Source organism: Furipterus horrens, unplaced genomic scaffold (assembly GCF_987537825.1).
Source record: "Furipterus horrens unplaced genomic scaffold, mFurHor1.1.pri manual_scaffold_1, whole genome shotgun sequence".
In the NCBI taxonomy this organism is placed as follows: Eukaryota; Metazoa; Chordata; class Mammalia; order Chiroptera; family Furipteridae; genus Furipterus; species Furipterus horrens.
In genome coordinates this window covers 6,088,455-6,108,165 of record NW_028327171.1, presented here as the reverse complement: position 1 = coordinate 6,108,165, position 19,711 = coordinate 6,088,455, and the positions used below count along the sequence as shown (strand labels likewise).

General features: G+C 47.0%; 1 protein-coding gene across 2 annotated transcripts; it reads left to right on the top strand.

Moving 5' to 3' along the window:
- The first annotated feature begins 4,815 nt into the window (after window positions 1-4,815).
- Window positions 4,816-16,955, top strand: PSMG1 (proteasome assembly chaperone 1). 2 transcript variants are annotated; one of them, XM_090271767.1, is made up of 7 exons: window positions 4,816-4,981; window positions 6,185-6,291; window positions 7,269-7,390; window positions 9,048-9,110; window positions 13,764-13,962; window positions 14,963-15,099; window positions 16,745-16,955. In XM_090271767.1, exons 1-7 carry the CDS (start codon window positions 4,848-4,850, stop codon window positions 16,817-16,819), a joined length of 837 nt encoding a protein of 278 aa, XP_090127893.1. In that variant the 5' UTR covers window positions 4,816-4,847; the 3' UTR covers window positions 16,820-16,955. The 2 variants fall into 2 exon arrangements, with proteins under 2 accessions (XP_090127893.1, XP_090127891.1); XM_090271765.1 differs by having other exon boundaries at window positions 7,239-7,390.
- The last annotated feature ends 2,756 nt before the right edge of the window (window positions 16,956-19,711 follow it).

Genomic DNA, 19,711 nt, shown 5'->3' with positions numbered 1-19,711 from the left:
ATGTAAAATGCTCAGATATTTGGGAAAAAATGAATCTGGGACTAAGACCACATTTCAATACACAATTCCTTTTTATCCAGTGGTTAAGCTATTTATTTATTTTTTTGGGGGTGGGGTGGGGATAGACCAAGGGAAGTACTCATTCATAACAAGGATCTTGGAGCACAACTGAGGCTTTGTTGTCATGCCGTGATGGCATTTCCTCCTTGTTTAGGTTCTAGGAAAGTTTTCAGAACGCCTATTGAGGATGTCAGTGGTTTGACATAGAGTGCTGGAAATGATGTCAAAAACTTAAAACCTTTAAGTGGCCCTATTTTAAAATTCAGATTTTAGATTAATGGCTTTATGATACTTAATGCCATTCTTACAAGTCTGCTACTGTTTTTAGTGACTGGTATCCTTATCGATTATAAAGTATGCCAGGTGGAGGGGCCCTAGCTTCTATTCAAGACTTCCTTTTGTAGATAAGGAAATGCAAGGTTATATCAATGTCAAAAACATGGAGCACTGATCACTTATGTATTTATTTAGCAGTGTGAGTAGTTTTACAATTGTTTAGGAATGTAAGTAGTAAAAGCAAGATTTTTGCATTTATGTGAACTTTCGCTTTCACTCGTTTTTCAGAATCTGGTCCTAGAGACAGAGAACCCAATACAAAAGTGAGGACATGTTTGCATAATCAGAAGGCTGCAGTGCAGATGCCTAGTGACACTCTGAAAGCAAAAGTGCCTGAGAGAGCTCCCCGCAGATGTGCTACTGTTGCTGCAAATAAAATAAAGCTAATGAGTGATCTAAAGGAAGCGGTTTCAGGACCAGGAAATGTCGGGATTAGGAAGAGTAGCAGAAAACTGCCCCACCGAAATGCTTCTGCTGCGGCTAAGAAAAAGTTACTGAATGTGTATAAAGAGGAGGATACAAGTATCAATTCTGAAAGTGAAAAAGAGCTAGAAGATACCAATAGCAAAATGCTTTTGTTTTAGATCAGATCCTGGAAAGAAAAAGCACAGGAGTTAGTGTTCTATGAACGTGTAGAAGTGGAATTGAAGACAATCAGGGGCCACAAGTAAACTGGCAGTTTCATTTTGCTGCTAGCTCCAAAGTTAATCCCTTGTTGGCACCTTTGGTGGAATTTTCTGAAAGCCATAATCCAGAGTCAAAGTGGGTCCTAGGAAGGCCCCCTCCCAGTGAGCCTTTGTACAGACGCTGACTACAAAGAATTCCGAGGAGGAAATAGATTTGTGAAGCCGGTAGTTGGAGAGGTGGAAAGAAAAGACTGATGGCCTCTCATAAGATTATTCCTTTTCAAAAAGGAAGGACCTTGGAGAAATTTCTTGATTCCTAAGAGGAAGAAAATATAGTTGTCCCTTTCTATCCCGGGGGTGGGGTTAGTTCCAAGAACTGCTCCCTCTCCCAAATCTGCACATGCTCAAGTTCCTTCTACAAAACGGTATTACTTGCATATAACCTACGCACATCCTCCCATATATTCTTAATAATTTCTGCATTATTTATAGTACCTAATACAATGCAAGTGTTATGTAAATAGTTGTTATACTGTATTGTTTACAGACTGATATAAAAGTATGTTCAGTACAAAGCAACAATGGATTGCCTAACTGCGCAGTACACGTGGCCAACAAGGTGATTTTTTTCACCCAGCGGTGTACGCAGAACCCTTGGTATGGAGGGCCACCTCGGATGGGTCCTGTACAGGGTCTACAGGAAAAACCCAAAGGGATGAAAGGAAGTCAAAGTCTGAACCTGCTAATTTTAAGGGTTCTGCGTTAGACTATAAAAACTCAGACCACCACGACTATGGTCCTTACTAAAATAAAAATTAGAGGCACATTTCAGGAAGTGCCATTGAGCTTATTTGACGTCTGAGTGAAAAATAATGTAGCAAGATGTGGTCCTTAAAATTCACAGCCCCAAAGTCGAAACAACAAAGTAGGCCACGATGATCCAATGATGGGGATTTTAATAATTAGTTCTGAAGTAGTGTTGGAAACAAAGTCCATTAATGTCTTACTTTATAATATTGGAATTCATATTGAATGATGACCACTTGATATGACTAATTCAGGGAATATATATTTTTCTATGAAAGCCATGAATGTGACTGTCACCACTTCTTGTCCTCATTTTTATTTTCAGGTAGCAGCATTTACAGAGATGCCAAAATGTGTCTCAGGATGAGGCGGGTCTTAAGCAGAATATAAAAAGTTTAGGTTAAAATAATATTTTTAGATAATTCAGTGATGTCCTGTTTCTCTACAGCAGCTTAAAAGTTAGAACTTTATGAACACTTTGAATTTATTACAGTCTCATGACAACAACCTTTAATGGCAGTATGTCTGGGTTATTGTGGCCTTCAACTAGGATTAGAAAATCTGGTCTTATTACCATAAAGAACTTCCTGGCAATGATGTTTAATTTGTTAAGAGGTAGTTGTTGAAATTAAAATCACCAGATTAAGTGAATGCACTGTCAAATCTTTTAAACATATAATACTGGAAAGCTGAATTGTTAGTTTTCTATTTAAAATCTATGAATAATATATGATTTGCATGTATAAATCTGAAAAAGTAAAATATGGAAACCTGAGGGTTTCTATTCCTTTTTCATTAAAAGACTAATACTCTGCATATTTTTTGGTTATACAGATTGACCAAGTGTCTACATTACCTGAGAAATTTGTTTGTGGTTGCATGTCTGCTTAAAAAAAGGCTTTTTTTGTTTTCTTTTTCTAGGCATAAGCCAGTATACTTCTACCCTACAGTTCATGTCCTTTGTTCTGTTTATAGTATATTTTCATTTGACATGCTGATACCAGCATCTTGTTACTAGTGCAGATGAGAAAGGGAAGAATTCCTAATAAATGATAGGTGCATGTGGTTGACTTCTCATCTCTAATGAAATTAAACCTATTTCCAGTCCTCTTTACACTTATTGGGTATGTTATCAACAAGTACCACAAAATGAAAATATTTGAACCTCAGTTAAGATTATTTTTTTGCAAAGTTTTTTGACAATTTCAGTGTAATGAAAGGATTTCAGTTTTGAATTTATAATTTACTCCGGTGGGGTTAATTTCTGTCAGTATCTGAGATTGTATCATCAGCCTTCTTTCATAGTAGAACCCCTTCTCTGGTTTAGTATTTAATTTGAACATCTATTTGCCTTTTTTTAAGTGCTTGGCCGAAACTTATTGTAACTGAATGAAATAAGCTTTTGTTTAAAACTTAACATTTTTGTAAAATGCTCTAAAATGTGTGCAGATTTTTAATCATGGTTAAATGTATCATTGCTCTATAATTTTAATCGGCTTTCCAGAAATGGTTTCTTCATAATATAATTGTGAAATCAAGTTGATCTTAATGGTAAAAAATGACATTACTTTCTTCAACAAAAGGACTAAGACAAAATGATTCCCAAACCTTTTTATTCTGCAATTCAATCATTCTATAAAGCCAATTAACCCAGCAGTCCTGATGCAATTTTAAAACATCACATTGGTAATCTTGCATGTTCTGACTGTACCTAAAGTTTCCTAAGCTCTTACAGGATAGCAATTTGGGTCTTAATGTTTATACTTAAATGTTCAAATTTTGCTTCGAAGCCCAGTCTTAAATTTTGCAGTAATATGTAAAATTGCTAAATGTTGGTTTTATGTAAATGGTTTTGTTGATCATTGTTTCTCCACATCTTAAAACAAGATGTTTCTAGCAACTTCCTAGGATTTTTTTTGATTGTTTGAAGAGGCTTCCCCGACCCCAAATTAGTACTTAACATTGTGATTATTTATGGACGAGGTTCCAAAATGTAAGCAATGCCATCTAGTTTCAGCACAACTAAATTTAGGTAATTTAAAATTTTTTTCCATTGAATACTGGATATTTTCATTTTTACTTGAACTATGGTCCATTTTTCTCCTGTTTGGAATAGTGCTCCGTGAACTCTGTCTTTCAGCAAATTTTAAAGAGAACCCATTAAACATTTACTTTGCTTACCAGTGAAAGGCTACTTAAAGCGGAAGTAAACTTTGTATTAGAAATGGCCAAGTTTTAAAGAAGAAGCTAATATTTTTGCAGTCTCAGAGTCTTAGATCAGCTTGATGATCATCATCTTTTGAAATGTGAGTTCCTCCTGCCCGAGTAAAGGCCTCATTTTTTCTAACACGACGAAGCACTGTGGTTTTTCCTGCGCTGCCGTCCTCCCACTGCCCACCCGGGGACGCGCCGGGCCCGGGCCGACACCTACCTGGGGGCGATCGCGGTTTGGAGCAGGGTGATGAATACACCGGAGCTCACCCGGTCGTTCCCTACGGAGAAGGAAGACGGAAACGGAGCGAGGGACGGACAGGCACAGGGGTCTGCCTGCTTCCCACGCAGCGCAGACTGGGGAGGGAGCGGCCCGCCCCTGCCCTTCCCGGGTCCGTTACCTGTCGGGACTGGAGGCCCAGCCCCGCCTCCGCCTCTCGCCTCTGCCCCGTTGGCCCGCAGCCATGCGATCTTTCGGTGTCCCCGCAGGGCTCACGGGGAGAGAGAAAGCGCTGGGGTTTTGCGCGACGCCAGGGTCCCGGGGCGCGCGCGCGCGCGCGGTGGGTGCTGGCTGGGGGTAGGCGCGGGCAGGGGTGGGCGCGGGCAGGGGTGGGGCGCGTGCGCGGGTGCGGTGAGGGGCGTGGCAGCGAGCGGCGGCCCTTAGGGGCAGGGCTCAGAGGCGAGACGTCAAGGGCGTGGCGACGCTCTGGGGCGCTTCTCAGGGGTTGGTTCGCGGGGCGGGGCGGGGCGGCGTGCGGGAGCGCATGCGCCGTCCCGGGGCGCTGCAGGGCGAGGGGGCGGGGCGCGATGGCGGCCACGTTCTTCGGAGAGGTGGTTAAGGCGCCGTGCCGGGCCGGGACGGAGGACGAGGAGGAAGACGACGAGGGGAGAACCGAGACGCCGGAGGACGGGGAGGTCCGGCGGCAGTTGGCGCGGAAGAGGTGAGGTCCCGGGCGCGGGGAGCTGGCGGCGCGCTCGGGCCTGCGGACCCGGGCCCCGGCTGCCATAGGGGCGGGGCAGGTGCTCGGGCCCCTGCCGGTGGCCGCTCGTCCGCGGGGCTCGGCGAGCCCTCGGTGGGTCTGGCAAAGCCAGCGCCCGGGGTGTCGGGCGGAGGGGGCTCATGCGGGCCTGCGGCACTTGCGGTGGGCTGCCTGCATTCGCGTGGCCTTCCAGGGGCCTGGCTGCGAGGCTCCCCGCGGCGTTGTTTGGGGGGCTGCCTGCCGATTGGCAACCGTTCCAGGGCTGCAGCGCGGGATCTTGGTGCCCTCGGTTTGTCATGTATTCGGTTCATTAAACACAGGACAACTCCTGAAACGTTTCATTCTGCGCCCCACACCTCAGTTAGCGTGATGTGTCAGTGGCAGGGGGACGCCCTTCTTTTTCCCTTTCTTAAGTATTATATCCAGACGCACCAGAATTGGCGAAAACAGCGAAACGGGGACTTGGGCACGGTTCCCTCCCACCGCCCGTGCGTCCCGGCCACGGCGCGCGTCCCCTGCTCGCACGTGCTTCGGCTGCATCCCGCACGCCGCTGGCACCCCCAACACGAGGAGTGATTTCTTGATAACTATTTACTAGCCAGTCCGTGGTCACGTCCGGCGGTCTCCGACATGCCATCTGACGGCACGCCGATGGAAATCAGAACCCTGGCAGGGCGCACGGGCTGGAGGGAGGTGTTTTGACTCTGCAGCTTTCTTTCACTCGGCGCTGCGCCCCTCCTTTTTCTCCCTTGTTGGGGGACTGGCTGTCCTGTGGGATGGCCCGCGCTCTGGATTTGTGCGGTTGCTTCCTCTTAGTGTCCTGTAAATGGAAGTTCCTTCTAGAGGCTTGGCCAGAGTCAGGGTCAGTGTTTTGCTGGCGTTGCTTACGGCTCGCTGAGTCCCGGTCCAGTCGTCCCGCTTTTTCGGGGTGCTAAGCTTGGTCTCTGCTGTTGAATTCTCCGGGAGCTTTGTACTGAATACTTTTCTCTGGTAGTGATCATCACCCGATTCCATTGTGTCCTGAGGATTGTAATTATGTTCTTGCTAAAACCAAAATTTGTATTTTACTTGATATAAAATGATAGTTACATGTTCTTTTTTATCATAAGTAGGTACTATTTCTATTTAAGTTACTTTAGTTCTGTCTTCTGTATCTTGTGTTAGGGAGGTGCGGCTCCTTCGAAGACAAACAAAAACATCTTTGGAAGTTTCTCTGCTGGAAAAGTATCCTTGCTCCAAGTTTATAATTGCGGTTGGAAATAATGCAGTAGGTGAGTGAAAATGTGTCAGACTAGACATCATTTTGTTGAAAGAATAAAATATCAAGTGACTTATTTTGTTCATCGTAAAAGATTTTAACTCTCTCTCTCTTTTTTTTTTTTTTTTTTTTTTGGTAAAGAAAAAGCCATAGTAGCATAACTTTGTATTTGAGTAAAATCTGTCATTGCTCATGTGGCACCATCGTTTTCATAAACATAAAAAAATGAAATTTAAAGGAAACGTTCTTGGTTTTCAGACTTACAAACTCAATGAAATGGTTCTAGTGTGTTCAGGCATCTAGAATTCCTTAAGTTCGAGGGCCTGTCGGCCAGGCTTGGAGGGGCAGAGACAGTGTGTGTATATGGCCCCTCTGTAGCAATGGCTCTTAAATGCTTCTGAATTAACAGGTTCCTTTAAGAACTCCAAATATAACGGTAGTCACTCTCATTTTGAGTACTTCCGTTCTAGTCTTCACAGAAGTGAGTCCGTTTGAGAAGTGGAGGTTAGAACGGTGCAGAACCCAGCGAGAACAGTGTACAGACCTGTGTAATCGTAGGGGGTTCTCCAGCTCAGAGCAGAGCATCTGGGAACACCTTGTCCTCTCAGTAGCCTAAGTGCTCGCCAGACAAGTACAAGGTAAATAACCACTGAGTCATTTATACCCAGTTCTGCCGGCCTAAAATTTTCCAGACGAGTGTTGCGTTGTGAGAGCGCTGTAAAGTGCGTCAGTAAACCTCGTCAGCTCCTGGCTCCAATACCGTCCGTCCTCAGGGCGTGGCCCTTTACTCCTTACGGCCTCAGTTTCCTTTTCTGCAAAATGGTGGACAAGGTCAGTGGCCTGCAATGGATGGCTCTTTTCACTCCAAAATCCCACAGTAACTTGAGCAAAGTTATTTTTTATTGAATAGAAAACGCACTTGCAGAATGAAACACTAACTTACGTGAATTTTTTTTACAGCGTTTTTGTCATCATTTGTTATGAATTCAGGAGCCTGGGAAGAAGTTGGCTGTGCTAAACTCTGGAACGAGTGGTGCAGAACAACGGATGCCGTACCTCGGTCCCCAACAGAGGCTTTTTGCGTGTTTTATCATCTAAAATCAGATCCCTCGGTATGTGGGACTTAGCCGTCTGCTTAAGAAGTAGTTGTGTAGGCGTCATTTCTATAGTGTGTGTTTGAATGCCTCTCTGTGTGTACTTTCGGCCTGAGGCATTCCGCCTGTAGGCAGTGGTCATAACCATTGTGTCGTTTACATAAATATGAATGTGGCAGAAACACTGTGTTGGTAAAGGTGTTAGGAGATTCTGATACAACGTTGTTAGAAACAAACCATAAACACTAGATATTTAAACGCTGCCCCCATTCAAAGAAGTATTTCATTTGGCGGCTGTGAAAGCAGGGAGATCTGCCTTGTTGCTGTACACCACAGTATTGAGCCAGTGCCAGGTACACACAGAAGCTCAGTGAACGTGTGTTGGGCAGGTGAATGCCTTATGCATTCTGAATACAATTCTGTGGACATCAGGCTTTCATCCTAACCTAATCTGTCCTGATCTTTTAAGTCAGAAAGGGCGTTGTACAGCCGACGCTGAGTGATCTCTTTGGCTTGTGTCTGTCTTTGCCCCCCTCTTGGGTTTGTCCAGAGAATGCAGCATGCTGGGCAGCTTGGGAGGCAAGGCAGGCAGCGGCAGCCAAGCAGGTGTCTCCCCATCTGCTTGTCTGGTCAAGTTCCGTTCCACAACCGCTGGACACGCGAACAAAGGCCAGGGGCAGGGACTCAAACGAGGGGAGCAGCCGATAACTCCATCATATTATGATGTTGCTTATCTCAAAAGGTGAGGAGCAGGTGTGAGCCCTAAACACTCTAGTTTGATGTTATAATACCTAGTTTGTTTCTACAGCATGTGGTCCGGAGTTTTTGGAGTTTCATGAGGATTTTTATAAAGTAACCAGCGTGTATAGGAAATTAAGCAGGAAACGAAGCATGTTCTTTATCTGATCCGCAGCGGAAAAGTTCTGCTGTAGACTGGATAGTGGAAGTCACGTAGGATAAATTTCTTTTGCCGTGTCTAGTTGCATCATTTTGGTTAGCTGTCTTGATTATTCGGGACCTGTGTGTGTGGCTCATTATCCGTCCAGCCTCCTTGTCCTCCCCTGTCCTGCGGCCCCATTCCCTCTTGTGCTTGCTTTGCTCAGGTAGCGTGTCGGACGTTAGTTTAACAGAAGACGTGGTGGACTTCTGTGGATAGGGTCATTCCGTGAGCTTTCGTGGTCAGGAGCCTCATCCTTCCGTGTCCTCGTGGCATGGCCGATGACCTCACCTGGGGCATATGGCCTGGAAGCTGGTTTCTAAGCTAACACCATCTTCACAGGCTCTGGCAGCGCTTCGGGGTGCCCTTCACCTGCGGTCCTGCAGGCCGCGTCGTCTGCTCTGCGAGCACCTGCCGTTCCCGCGGGGCTCACCGTCTCTCCTGCTGGCTCTGGGCTTCATTCACACAGTGGGGCCCTGCGAGGGGCGGGGGGCTGCTGCCACCCCCGTGTCCTAAAGCACAGTCCAGGGGTCTTTACTGGCGGACCTTCAGTGTCTCGTATGCCAGCTCTGGCAGCGAGTACTTGGTTCTGATATTAATTAGTAGCTTAGTTCTTGAATGTTAAAAAATAAAGAGTAGCAAATTCAGAAAGATAAGTGTTATCTAAGTATCTGATGACCGTCTGGGGCGTGTATAAAGTTTATTTCACTTACAGAACCTTGGAATTTGGTTTTTCAGGTTCTCCTTTGTCAGTGCAGCTGCTTCGTGGCTGAAGACCAGCAGCACCCGTGGCTGGAGAAGGTGAGAGGGACGCGGCCGGCGGGGGGGCCGCTAGTTCTGCGTTCGGGGTCTCTGCCCTAAACCTCCGAGGTCACATCGTGGATGGTGGAAGCATTTTTTCCCCCTTAAAAGTATTATAGGAATTTATTAGAGAATATAAAAATAAAACGACTGAACAATCCTAATTAGCATTATGCTGAAGATTGTAGGTCATGGAGGCATAAAATGTTAGTTGAATTCTTCCCATCCACCTTACTATTTTTTTTTTGAAAGAAATATAAGGTACACACACGAAACAGAACAGGGTCCCGGCCCCAGGTGGACACAAAGAGCTGGAAACGTACGGGGACGCGCGGCAGGGGTCTGGTACTCATCCGCCACTCACACCAGACTCCCAGATATTACGAGGGCTCCATTGAGGCTTCATTTTGTGGGAAAATTATGCACATAGTATGTGCCAAGTAATACAGATTTTTCAGGGAAGAATTTAGGAATTTTAGAGAATAGTCATAATGTTGGCAGTTATGTGTAGTATTTTTAAATGAAGTAGATCTATTACGTGTGTCTTTACAACATTTCAGCTTAAATCTTAGGTATATTTTCGTATAGGTATTATATACGAAATATAAGAAATTTGATGTATTCTCATTTTAAACTAGATTGGCATATTTAGAAACATTTGTTAAAAGTTACTAAATGCATTTTAATAATTAAGAGATTGTTTAAGAAGGTCTGTGAATCTTCTCATAATTATATACATGTGTTCTGTTCATGTACTTATGTGTATTTCTTGTGGAGAGGGTTCATCAGATCTCAGAAGGGTAGGAAACTGCTATAATTTTGTTTTTAATTTATGTAGGATGCCTAGTAAGAAAAAATATTTTATTTTTTTCTACTATGGGACTACTTTTCCCATAATGTGAAATTACGCATTTTTAAAACAAAATTTTTTAATCAGTATGTGTTTCCCTAGGGGCACTCTTTGGGTCCCTTTCCTGTTTGGTTATGTCAGCCACATAATCCTGATCATCACACCGAGCTGGCCGTGTTAAGTGTTGTGGATCCAGACTATAAGTGTTACAGGGGGAAGGTGTAAGTTAGGCCTTGTGAGCAGTGCTAGGTCTCAGACGGGACCTGCCTGGTAACAAATTATTAACTTCTTTTTTGCATTTATGCCCCACTCCACCCAATAAACCCCCTCCCCCCCCTTAGCTCATGTCCATGGGTTGTATGTGTAAGTTCTTTGGCTTCACCCTTTCCTATGTTATTCTTAACTTCCCCCTGTCTATTTTGTACCAACCGATTATGTTTCTTAGTCCCTGCACCATTTCCCCATTTCTCCCCCTTCCCCCACCCAGCTAATAACCCTCCAAGTGATCCCCATACTATGATTCTGTTTCTGTTCTGGTTATTTGTTTAGGTTCTTTTTGTTTTTTAGATTCAGTTGATAGTTGTGTTTGTTGTCATTTTAATGTTCATAGTTTTGATCTTTTTCTTAAATAAGCCCCTTTGGCATTTCATGTCATAATGGCTTGGTGATGATGAGCTCCTTTAGCTTTACCTCATCTGGGTAGCACTTTATCTGCCCTTCCATTCTAAATGATAGCTTTGCTGGATAGAGTAGTTCTGGTTGTAGGTCCTTGCTTTTCATCACCTTGAGTACTTATTGCCAGCCCCTTCTTGCCTGCAAAGTTTCTTTTGAGAAGTCAGCTGACAGTCTTACAGGAACCCCTTTGTAGGTAACTCTCTGCTTTTCTCTTGTTGCTTTTAAGATTCTACATTTAACCTTTGACATTTTAATTATGATGTGTCTTGGTGTAGTCCTCTTTGGGTCTAGCTTGTGCTTCCTCGACTTGTATGTCTTTTTCCTTCACCAAATTAGGGAAATTTTCTCTCATTTTTTTTTCAAGTAAGTTTTCAATTTCTTGCTCTTTCTCTTCTCCTTCTGGCACCCCCATGATTCAGAAGTTGGTACATTTAAAAGTTCCTAAGCCTCTTCTCATTCTTTTGCATTCTTGTTTCTTCTTTTTGTTCTGGTTGAATGTTTATTTCTTCCTTTTGTTCCAAATCATTGATTGAATGCAGGTTTCCTTCCCTTTACTCTTGGTTCCCTGTATATTTTACACTGTGTAACCTTCATTTCTTCCTTTTTTCTTTTTGCCGTACTCAGTGAGTTCTCTGAGCACCCTTATCATCAGTGTTCTGCACTCTACATCTGATGGGTTGGCTGTCTCTGTTTCGTTCTTTTCTGGGGGTTTGCTCTGTTCTTGCTTGCGGGCCATGTTTCTTTGTCTCCTCAATTTGGTGGCCTCGCAGTGTTTGTTTCCGTGTGTGAGGTAGAGCTGCTTTGACTCCCTGTCTTAGTAGCGTGGCCTGTGTAGCAAAGGCACCTGTAACTTGTGTGGGGCGGAGTGTGAGGTAATTGCCCGGGTGAGGCTGCCCACTTCACTGCTTTGTGGCTGTTTGTGGTGGGGGCTCAGAGAGGGGACAGTGCTGCTGCCTGGCTTCTGGAGGTTTGCCTGGCACTCGCCCCGTTTCCTGTCATTTTACCCCCTTCCTGTATGTGATCGGCACCCTTCCAGTTGCTGCCCTGGGGTTTGCATTTGTCCTAAGACCGTGCGGTCCTTTGAGCGGCGAAAATCAAGCAGTTTCTTCCGCCGCCCTGTGTGGGCCCTTTAAGGGGTGAAGATCTGCCAATTTCTTCTGCTGCCCCCAACCCCCACTGGTTTGTTGTACAGCCACAGGTAATGGGGGTTTATCTTCCTGGCGCTGGAACCCTGGGCTGTGCGGTCTGGCCTGGGGCTGGGATTGCTCGCTCCCAGAGTGTCCCTCTAGATTTTTATGCACCACACGTGACGTGGGACCATCGGCGCCCTCGCTGCTTCTGCCGCCGCCACCTCCACTTGTCCCAGGCACGCCGCCTCCCCGCCCACCTCCGCACCGCCGCCCCTCCTGCCCGTCTGGATGAGTGTGGCGGCTTTAAATCGTTGGTCGTTGGACATCATGTAGCTCAATTTTCTGTCAATTCTGGTGGTTGTTTGTTTTTGAGATCTGGTTGTAATTCTTTCTGTGGTTGCGCGAGGAGGCGAAGTGTGTCTGCCTACGCCTCCTTCTTGACTGGAAGTCCTTACATCCTCATACATTTTTAAAAGCTGGACGACGCCTTGGAAATCTGTCAGATACCAGCTTAGGAGGACATTGAGGTTAGCACACTCGGACTTGCCTGCAGTCGTAGTGTATAGTGGTCCCCCCTTATCTGCTGGGGGTGTTTCCAGAGCCCCCGTGGGTGCCTGGAACTGCAGGGAGTACCACATCCTACCAGTATTAGGTGTTTTCCTGGGCATACATACCCGTGGTTACCCTGGCTGGTTTGGCTCAGTGGATTGAGCGTCGGCCTGCGAGCTAAGTGTCGCTGGTTCGATCTTCCAGTCAGGGCACATCAGAGAAGGAAAACTCTGATTCCAAAAAACCTCCGCTGCCTTGCGGCATACCTCTTCAGGGGAAAGGCTAAGGGAGTAAACCCCGACAGAAAATCCGGAGCCGGAGTCCCTAAGGCGGTTTGACGTTGTAGTCAACACCGGCAACTCCTGTGGCGCACCTGAAGCCAAGCTGTATTGACTCCGTCTTTCCCTTGGATCCTTCAGCTGCGAAGAGAGGGGGGTCTGCTGCATGGGCAACAGCAGACCCTCCATATCACCCTGCCCAGGCTCTGTAGCTTCAGCTTCACTGGAGAGGACACTCCAGCGTCATCGCAAGATGTGGATTCAACACGGGAGGAGACAGATACCGTGTCACTCCCGAGTCGGACTGCACAGCCATTCTCGGCGATGCAGATAGACTCTTAAGAAGCTACACCATCGTCTCTCGAGACGGACGGCTGCCGACGACGACATACCCGTGGTGAGGTTTCATTTGTAAATTAAGAGATTAACAACACAACTAACAGTGAAGTAGAATAATATAACAAAATTGAACACAAGCACAATGACATCTCAGCAGTCAGTCTGACAGCTAAGTGACGGCTGCTAAGTGGCAGGTGTAGCGCACACAGCGTGGAGGTTCTGGACAAAGTGGTGGCCCACGTCTGGGTGGCACGGAGCGGACGGCGTGGGACCTCATCACACTGCTCAGAATGGCACGCAATTTAAAACTTAGGGATTGTTTATTTCTGGAACTTGCCATATAATATTTTCAAAACGCGGTTAACTGAAGCCGTGGAAAGCAAAACCTCAGCAAAGCTCTGGATAAGGGGGGCGCCCTAGAAGTGATTTTTAAGATGTCTTTGGGGGGTAGGAGAGGGAGCGAACGTGACGGCTGGGGGGGTTCACCGCCGAGTGACGGGTTAACGCGGGATGCGGTGCCGCTGCTGGAACGGCTGCGCTGGCCACACGTGCTCCTGGTTTCACGTGCTCGGGTGCGGCCTCCTTGGGTGGGCAGTGCTGTCCTTGGTTCACAGACGAGGAAGGTGGCGTGACGGTCACTCAGCTACAAAGCGGCAGAGCCAAGGTCGGCTCCAGGTGAGGGGACAGCAGAGCGGGTGTGCTGTTCTCCCGTGGCCGCTCTGCCCCTGCGCGGCCGTAGTGCTGTGCGCGGGGGGCCGAACACCCGCAGGGGCCTCTGTTCCGTAGCAAAGTTACACACGTGGGTTTTAATCTGAAATCAATTTTGTGTTAGGTTTTTGGCTCTTGTCCAAAGAAGAACATGCAAGTAACTGTCCTCACCAGTCGGCACGTTACCGACTATAGAACCTCAGCAGCGACGAGCAGCCTTCACTGTCCCTTCCTGAGAGCCCTGAAGACGCAGAGCTCGGGAGAGGCTCCCTGCTGCCCCCTGCTGGAGCAGCCCAACATCGTCCACGGTCTCCCTGCCGCAGGTGGGACTGCGCTTGTGACGTCTGTGCAGCGGCTTGTCACCGCGTTATTGCTAGTTACTGCTTCGGATGTCAGAGGTCTTGTCCTCTTTTTTATTGAGTTTATTGGGGTGACACTGGTTTGTAAAATTACATAGGTTGCAGAGTAGATGTTAGAGATCTTTTTGAGGTGCTTTGTTCATGATGATGAATAATACATTGCTGTTTATACTCCATACCTGTAGTTGCCAGTACATCTGTTTGGTTTGAATTTAAAAAATTTGCAGACACACAGTTCTCTGAGAGCAGCCCAGGGTACTTAACTGTTACCCTTCAGAGTTGCCCTGTTTCTTTTTGGCCTTTGGTAACTTACCATGGGAGCCGGTGTCAGATATACATTGTTGGTGGATAAGAAGTTGGGAAAGTATGTTTTAATAATCGTAGTAGGTTTCAGATATTGAATCTTGGTAGCTTTAATATTTTTTGTTCCTGTTACATCATATCAAAACTAGATCGTCACTTTTCAGTAATTAACGTTATAATATGTAGCTAATGGTTATTTGTTAATAAATAAAAGGTTTTTTTTCCCTTTAAATGTTAAGTTTATTAGAGTTAGTAAACCATTAGTTTATATTATGCTTCATATATTATTTATATTTACTTTATTTATTATAGTCAGGAAAATTTTAATCCTGTAGCTACTCAAGATGTATCTCAGCAGTATGCTCAGGATGCAAAATAAACAATGTTTGCCTGTTCTGTACACCTGAAATTAATACAAAATACTACTGCATATAAACTGTAATTCAGAAGTAAATTTAAAAAGCCCACTATTTGCAAAATCAGGAGAATATTTAATAATTGGTTTTGAAAGAATATGTATTGGAATTGATTCACAATGGCAGTAAATGCTTTCATTAAAAGAGGCAAGAGACAACTTTTTAAAAAGCAGTCTTCATTTAGAGATGTTTAATTTTAAAATCCTACAATAGAAAACTGAAGTGTTTTTTCTTGTAATTCGTAGTTCTGAGTTACTGTCAAGTGTGGAAAATCCCTGCCATTCTGTACTTGTGTTATACTGACGTGATGAAATTAGACCCAGTTACAATTGAAGCTTTTAAGCCTGTACTCTCTTCCAGAAGCTTAAAAGGTTTGGTTAAGGTAAGGTTTTATCTAACTCATTCCCTTAATAGCTGCGTTATTATAATGAACAAACCTAGTAACGACCGTAAATATACGGTGTCCATTGAAAACCTAGGTAGCATTTAGCGGTTCTTTTGTCTCAAAACGAAGCTTCCTAGTCTGGCAGCTGGACCCGGTGGGCACCTGTCCTGCAGCTGTGCCCCTGTGGCTCGGAGTGTTGTTTGTGTGCGAGGCCAGCGCCACGCCCCGAAACCCCAGGTGGCTGTGCGGGAGGCTGGTTCACTGTGCGAGGGCTTTCTGTAACTAATTAATCAGCTGGGCCACGGTCTTCCATTTTGGTTTTCCCAGGGGGTCACCTGCCCGGCGTGTAGAAGCTGGCCCTTGGTCGCCGTTTGTCGCATTACTGAGAGTAGAGCGGTAAAGCCCCGGTGTAGCACACTCCAGTACAGTCGGCGTGTCGTGTCTGTGGGTGCAAGGCCGGCTGTTCGCGCTATCCTGCCTCATTTTACACGCGGGACCTTCGTACCCGGGGGAGGGGCAGGCCTGGAGCCGGCCCCCTGCAGACACCGAGGGGCGACCGTGTCTTTCAGACCGGCTAGCCTTTCAGCTGGCGTGCCGCGGAATTTTTAAAGCGTGCACTACGTGACTCTTCAGTCCGACTCTTGTCCCTCTGACTGTCAAATAAGAAAATGACATCAGCCAACACAGCAATGGCCGCCTGGTGTGAATGAATCAAAATTACGCCTTTTTTTTTTTGGCGGATAGACAAAAAATAGATTTTTTGGCGTGCCGCAGAATTTCAGTAATTAGTTTATGTGTGCCCTGAGAAGGGAAGGGTCGAGCTCGCTGAGCTAACGGGTAATCTTCCTGGCAAATGGAGTTAATTTAAGTGTAGCATCTCTGACAGCGCACGCTTACAGTCCTGTTGCTTCCTGGTTAACTGACGGACTCTTCCCGCTTCGTGAGAGCAGGGTCGGGGCTGTTTTGTTCACGTTGGGGTTCGGTGCTCTGGACTGGGACTGAGAACTGTAAATCGTGGGGCATGTAGCGTTAAGTCAGCTTTTGGCTTTTAGGAATAGTCTTTTTAGGAAAGTCTTTAAACAACTTTTTGAAACCTCCTCGTTTCTTGCATTAAACGGAAAGCTTTGTGGGAGGGTGTGTCAGGTGGCTGTTCTGAAGGGCGGGTTTCGTGGTGACCGCGTGGAGCCGTCCCGAGGCCAGAATTTCTGTCCGTCTAAAAGTGGCACTTGGTCCCCACGGGGGAGTTCTCCTGAGTGCCTGCAGGGGCCCCAGAGCGCCAGGCGGTCCCCCACTGGGGGGCCTTTGGAGGTGCAGGCGGCTGCCCTGCCAGCAGAAGGCACTACTGCGGGCCAGCCAAGGGGGGGCCCCGGGGGGGGCGGTGTGCGAGGGCAGCAGGGGCCCTGGGGGGCTCTGGGGAGAGGGGAGATGAGCCGGGCGCTGGGCTGCAGAGCGGAGTCGCAGCTCTCGGGGAGATGGGCCAGGCTTGCGGGACGGGAGCACACGCTCAGATGCGTGACCTGCTCGCCTTTGGGTGTGGAAGCGGAGGCGGACGGCAGCGCCTTGCCCTCGGGTGCCGCTCGCAGGGAGGGGCGGCACGTGGCTGCGCAGGCTCCGTGTTCACAGTGCCACGCTCCCCTTTCAGAACGTTGCCCAGAGCACGGAGATCCTGAGGAAGCTGGCGACGACCAACGAGACTCAGAGCAACATTTACACGTGATTCCGGAGGGTCTGCCGCGTGTGTCACCTGGCTGGCCGTTCCTTCAGGGGGAGCAGCGGCGCTGCTTCGTGGGCTCCTTTTTTTCTAGGGGGTGTTTTGAGGGTATTAAAAACAGAATAAACTTATTTTAAGTTCATTGTGGTTCGTTACCTTTTTATGGTGGTGCCGCTCACAGCTGAAATAAGTGGGCTTTTTTGTCCACTAGGTGGGAGTCTTGTTTTATTGAGTATTTTGAAGTAATACAGTTAAGCCTTTGAAAAGCCCCAGGCTGTATTAATACGGCACAGTTAGCCTCGTGTGGAGATTCTCCGTGATAATTGGAGGTTGATGACCTGCTGGCGATTTCTAATACGTGGGAGGTTTTTGACCAGAAGTTACACCGTCTTTGTTTTGTGGATAAAAATCAGTGATAAAGTAACGATTGTATTTTTCTCAAAATGAAATAAAAAGGTGCATCCTCACGCCCATAGAACCTCACAGGTACTCTTCCCGCAGCCCTGCGCGGGGCGCTTCTGCCCAGTAGGTGTGCTGGTATAATGAGCGCTGGTCGGGTCGTAGCACAACAGTGTGATCTGAGCCATGAGCTCCAGTTGGCCACACTGCGTCCCTGAACCACACACCGAAGTGCGTTAGGGAAAATAAGTGTTAAATGGTGGAGTTTATGAATGCTTCTTACTCTTCTAATTATTTTTTAGCAATGGAATCACATACAGGTTTATATATTTTAGCCATTTGTATCTTCTGGATGCAGTTTATTTACTGTGGTTGGTCGGCGGGAGGTGGGGTGGGAGGCACTAGCTGACTCCTTGGTTTCCTTCCATAACATGTGGCAGTTCTGTGTTTGGCCCATGTACGAATGTGTCCTGATGACAGAAATCGTAGTGTTTTCATTGTTGCCGAAAAACCCATGCCTCTGTTTAGAAATGGGTTTGCAGACCCCGGAGGTAACACAGTTTGTGAGAAAGAAAAGACATAAATCTGCATGCACTGAATTTTAAGGCCAGAGTATCCAGGCGGATAAGAACGAAACCGTTACCTACTTTGTCCGCCACGACTGCCCACTTCCCACACTTGGCCTCGGAAGCTTAAAGCAACCGCCGTCCATTTCTCATGAGTTCCCAGGATGGTCACGGGTGGAGGCAGCATGCGGGGGGCACATGACAAACTGGGATCATTCGCACAATCAGTCTGCCTGCGTCTTCCCTTGAACCACAATTACTTATGCTCCCCCACCCCAGCAGAATAGACGCCCACCCATCCTAGGGCACCAGAGTCTTATCCTACCCGGTCACGTCACTGGAAGCCCAGAGACTTGTCATCCAGGTGCTGCTTCTGCAGAAACCTGACAAGTAGACCAGTCGTTCCTCGCCACACGGAGTGCACGGTGGTGAGACAGGGACAGGCCATCCTCAAGGAGTACTTCGTTTGGAAGGCAGAGACGAGGACACGGGAGCAGTCATGGGTCTGCCAGTTCTGCACTCCCACTGGGCAGGCGGTGCCAGACCCACGCTCTCCTCTCGGGGTGAGCAGTGTTCCTTGCTGGGGCCCAGCTTCTGTTCTCTGGCGGGGCCTCCCCAGGCTCGTTCTTGGCTCGAAGGTATCCTTTTCATCATGGGCCTTGCCTACGTCCGAGAAGTAATCTTTGATAGCAGCGAAGTAGCTTTCTTCTCCACAGAAAGGTGAATCCCTGCAGTGTACTATCCTTAGAAGTGTTGTGGGCGTCCTATGTATCTAATTATAGTCTACTCCATGCTCTGTTTTCTAAAAATTTCATTGTAGCCCTGCTGGTGTGGCTGGCTCAGTGGTTAGAGGGTCGGCCTGCGAACCGAAAGGTCGCTGGTTCAGTTCCTGGTCAGGGCACATGCCAGGGTTGTGGGCCTGGTCCCTGGTTGGGGGCGTGCAAGAGGCACCTGATGGGTGTTTCACACATATGTTTCTCTCCTTTCTTTCTCCTTTCCCCTCTCTAAAAATAAATAAAATATTTAAAAATCACTTAAAAATTGATTTTAGAGAGGAATGGGTGGGGGTAGAGAGAGAAAGAGAGAGAGAAATTGATTGGTTGCCTCCCATATGTGCCCCACTGAGGATCAACCCCACAACCTAGGTATGTGCCCTGACCGGGAATCGAACCCTCAACGTTTTGTTGTATGGGATGCCACTCCCACCAACCAAGCCGCCCATCTACGACCACCACAAACATTTTTGAGTATAAAAAATGTCACCAGCCCTGGCTGGTGTGGCTCAGTGAATTGAGTGCCAACCTGAGAACCAAAGGGTCGCTGGTTTGATTCCCAGTCAGGGCACATGCCTGGGTTGTGGGCCAGGTCCCCATTTGGGGGTGTGCGAAAGTCAACCACACACTGATGTTTCTCTCCCTCTCTTTCTCCCTCCCTTCCCTTCTAAAAATAAGCAAAATCTTTAAAAAAAGAAAAAAACATCACCAGCCCTTACCTGGTGACCTATTTAAGAATTGTCCGCTGCGGCTTAATATATATACTATTACAGCCATGAAGAGAAGTCTTGTCTCAGCGTTCTCTGCAAATTATATTTGATCTCCAGTGAAATCCCAGGGCAGAACTGTTCTTCGTGCGCGCCTTCGCACAGGAAAGGAGTGGAGGGGAACGTCACGTCACACACCCCGCAAAGGGGTGCCCGAGTTCCCTGCTCCTCTGCCTGTGCTTTTGGTTCTGCCATCACCCATCCGCGAGCGACAACACAGGGACAGGTTTTCTGAGAAGCCAGTTCAGGGCAGGCACTGGTGTGAATGGTAACTTAAAGCGCCAGGAATGTCAGTTTTCTTAGTGAAAGGACAACCTCCGTCTCTCCCTCCTTCATCCTTGTTGCCATGGTAGCTGCATTTAGTCCTCTTTCACCTGAATCCCACAGTGTCCT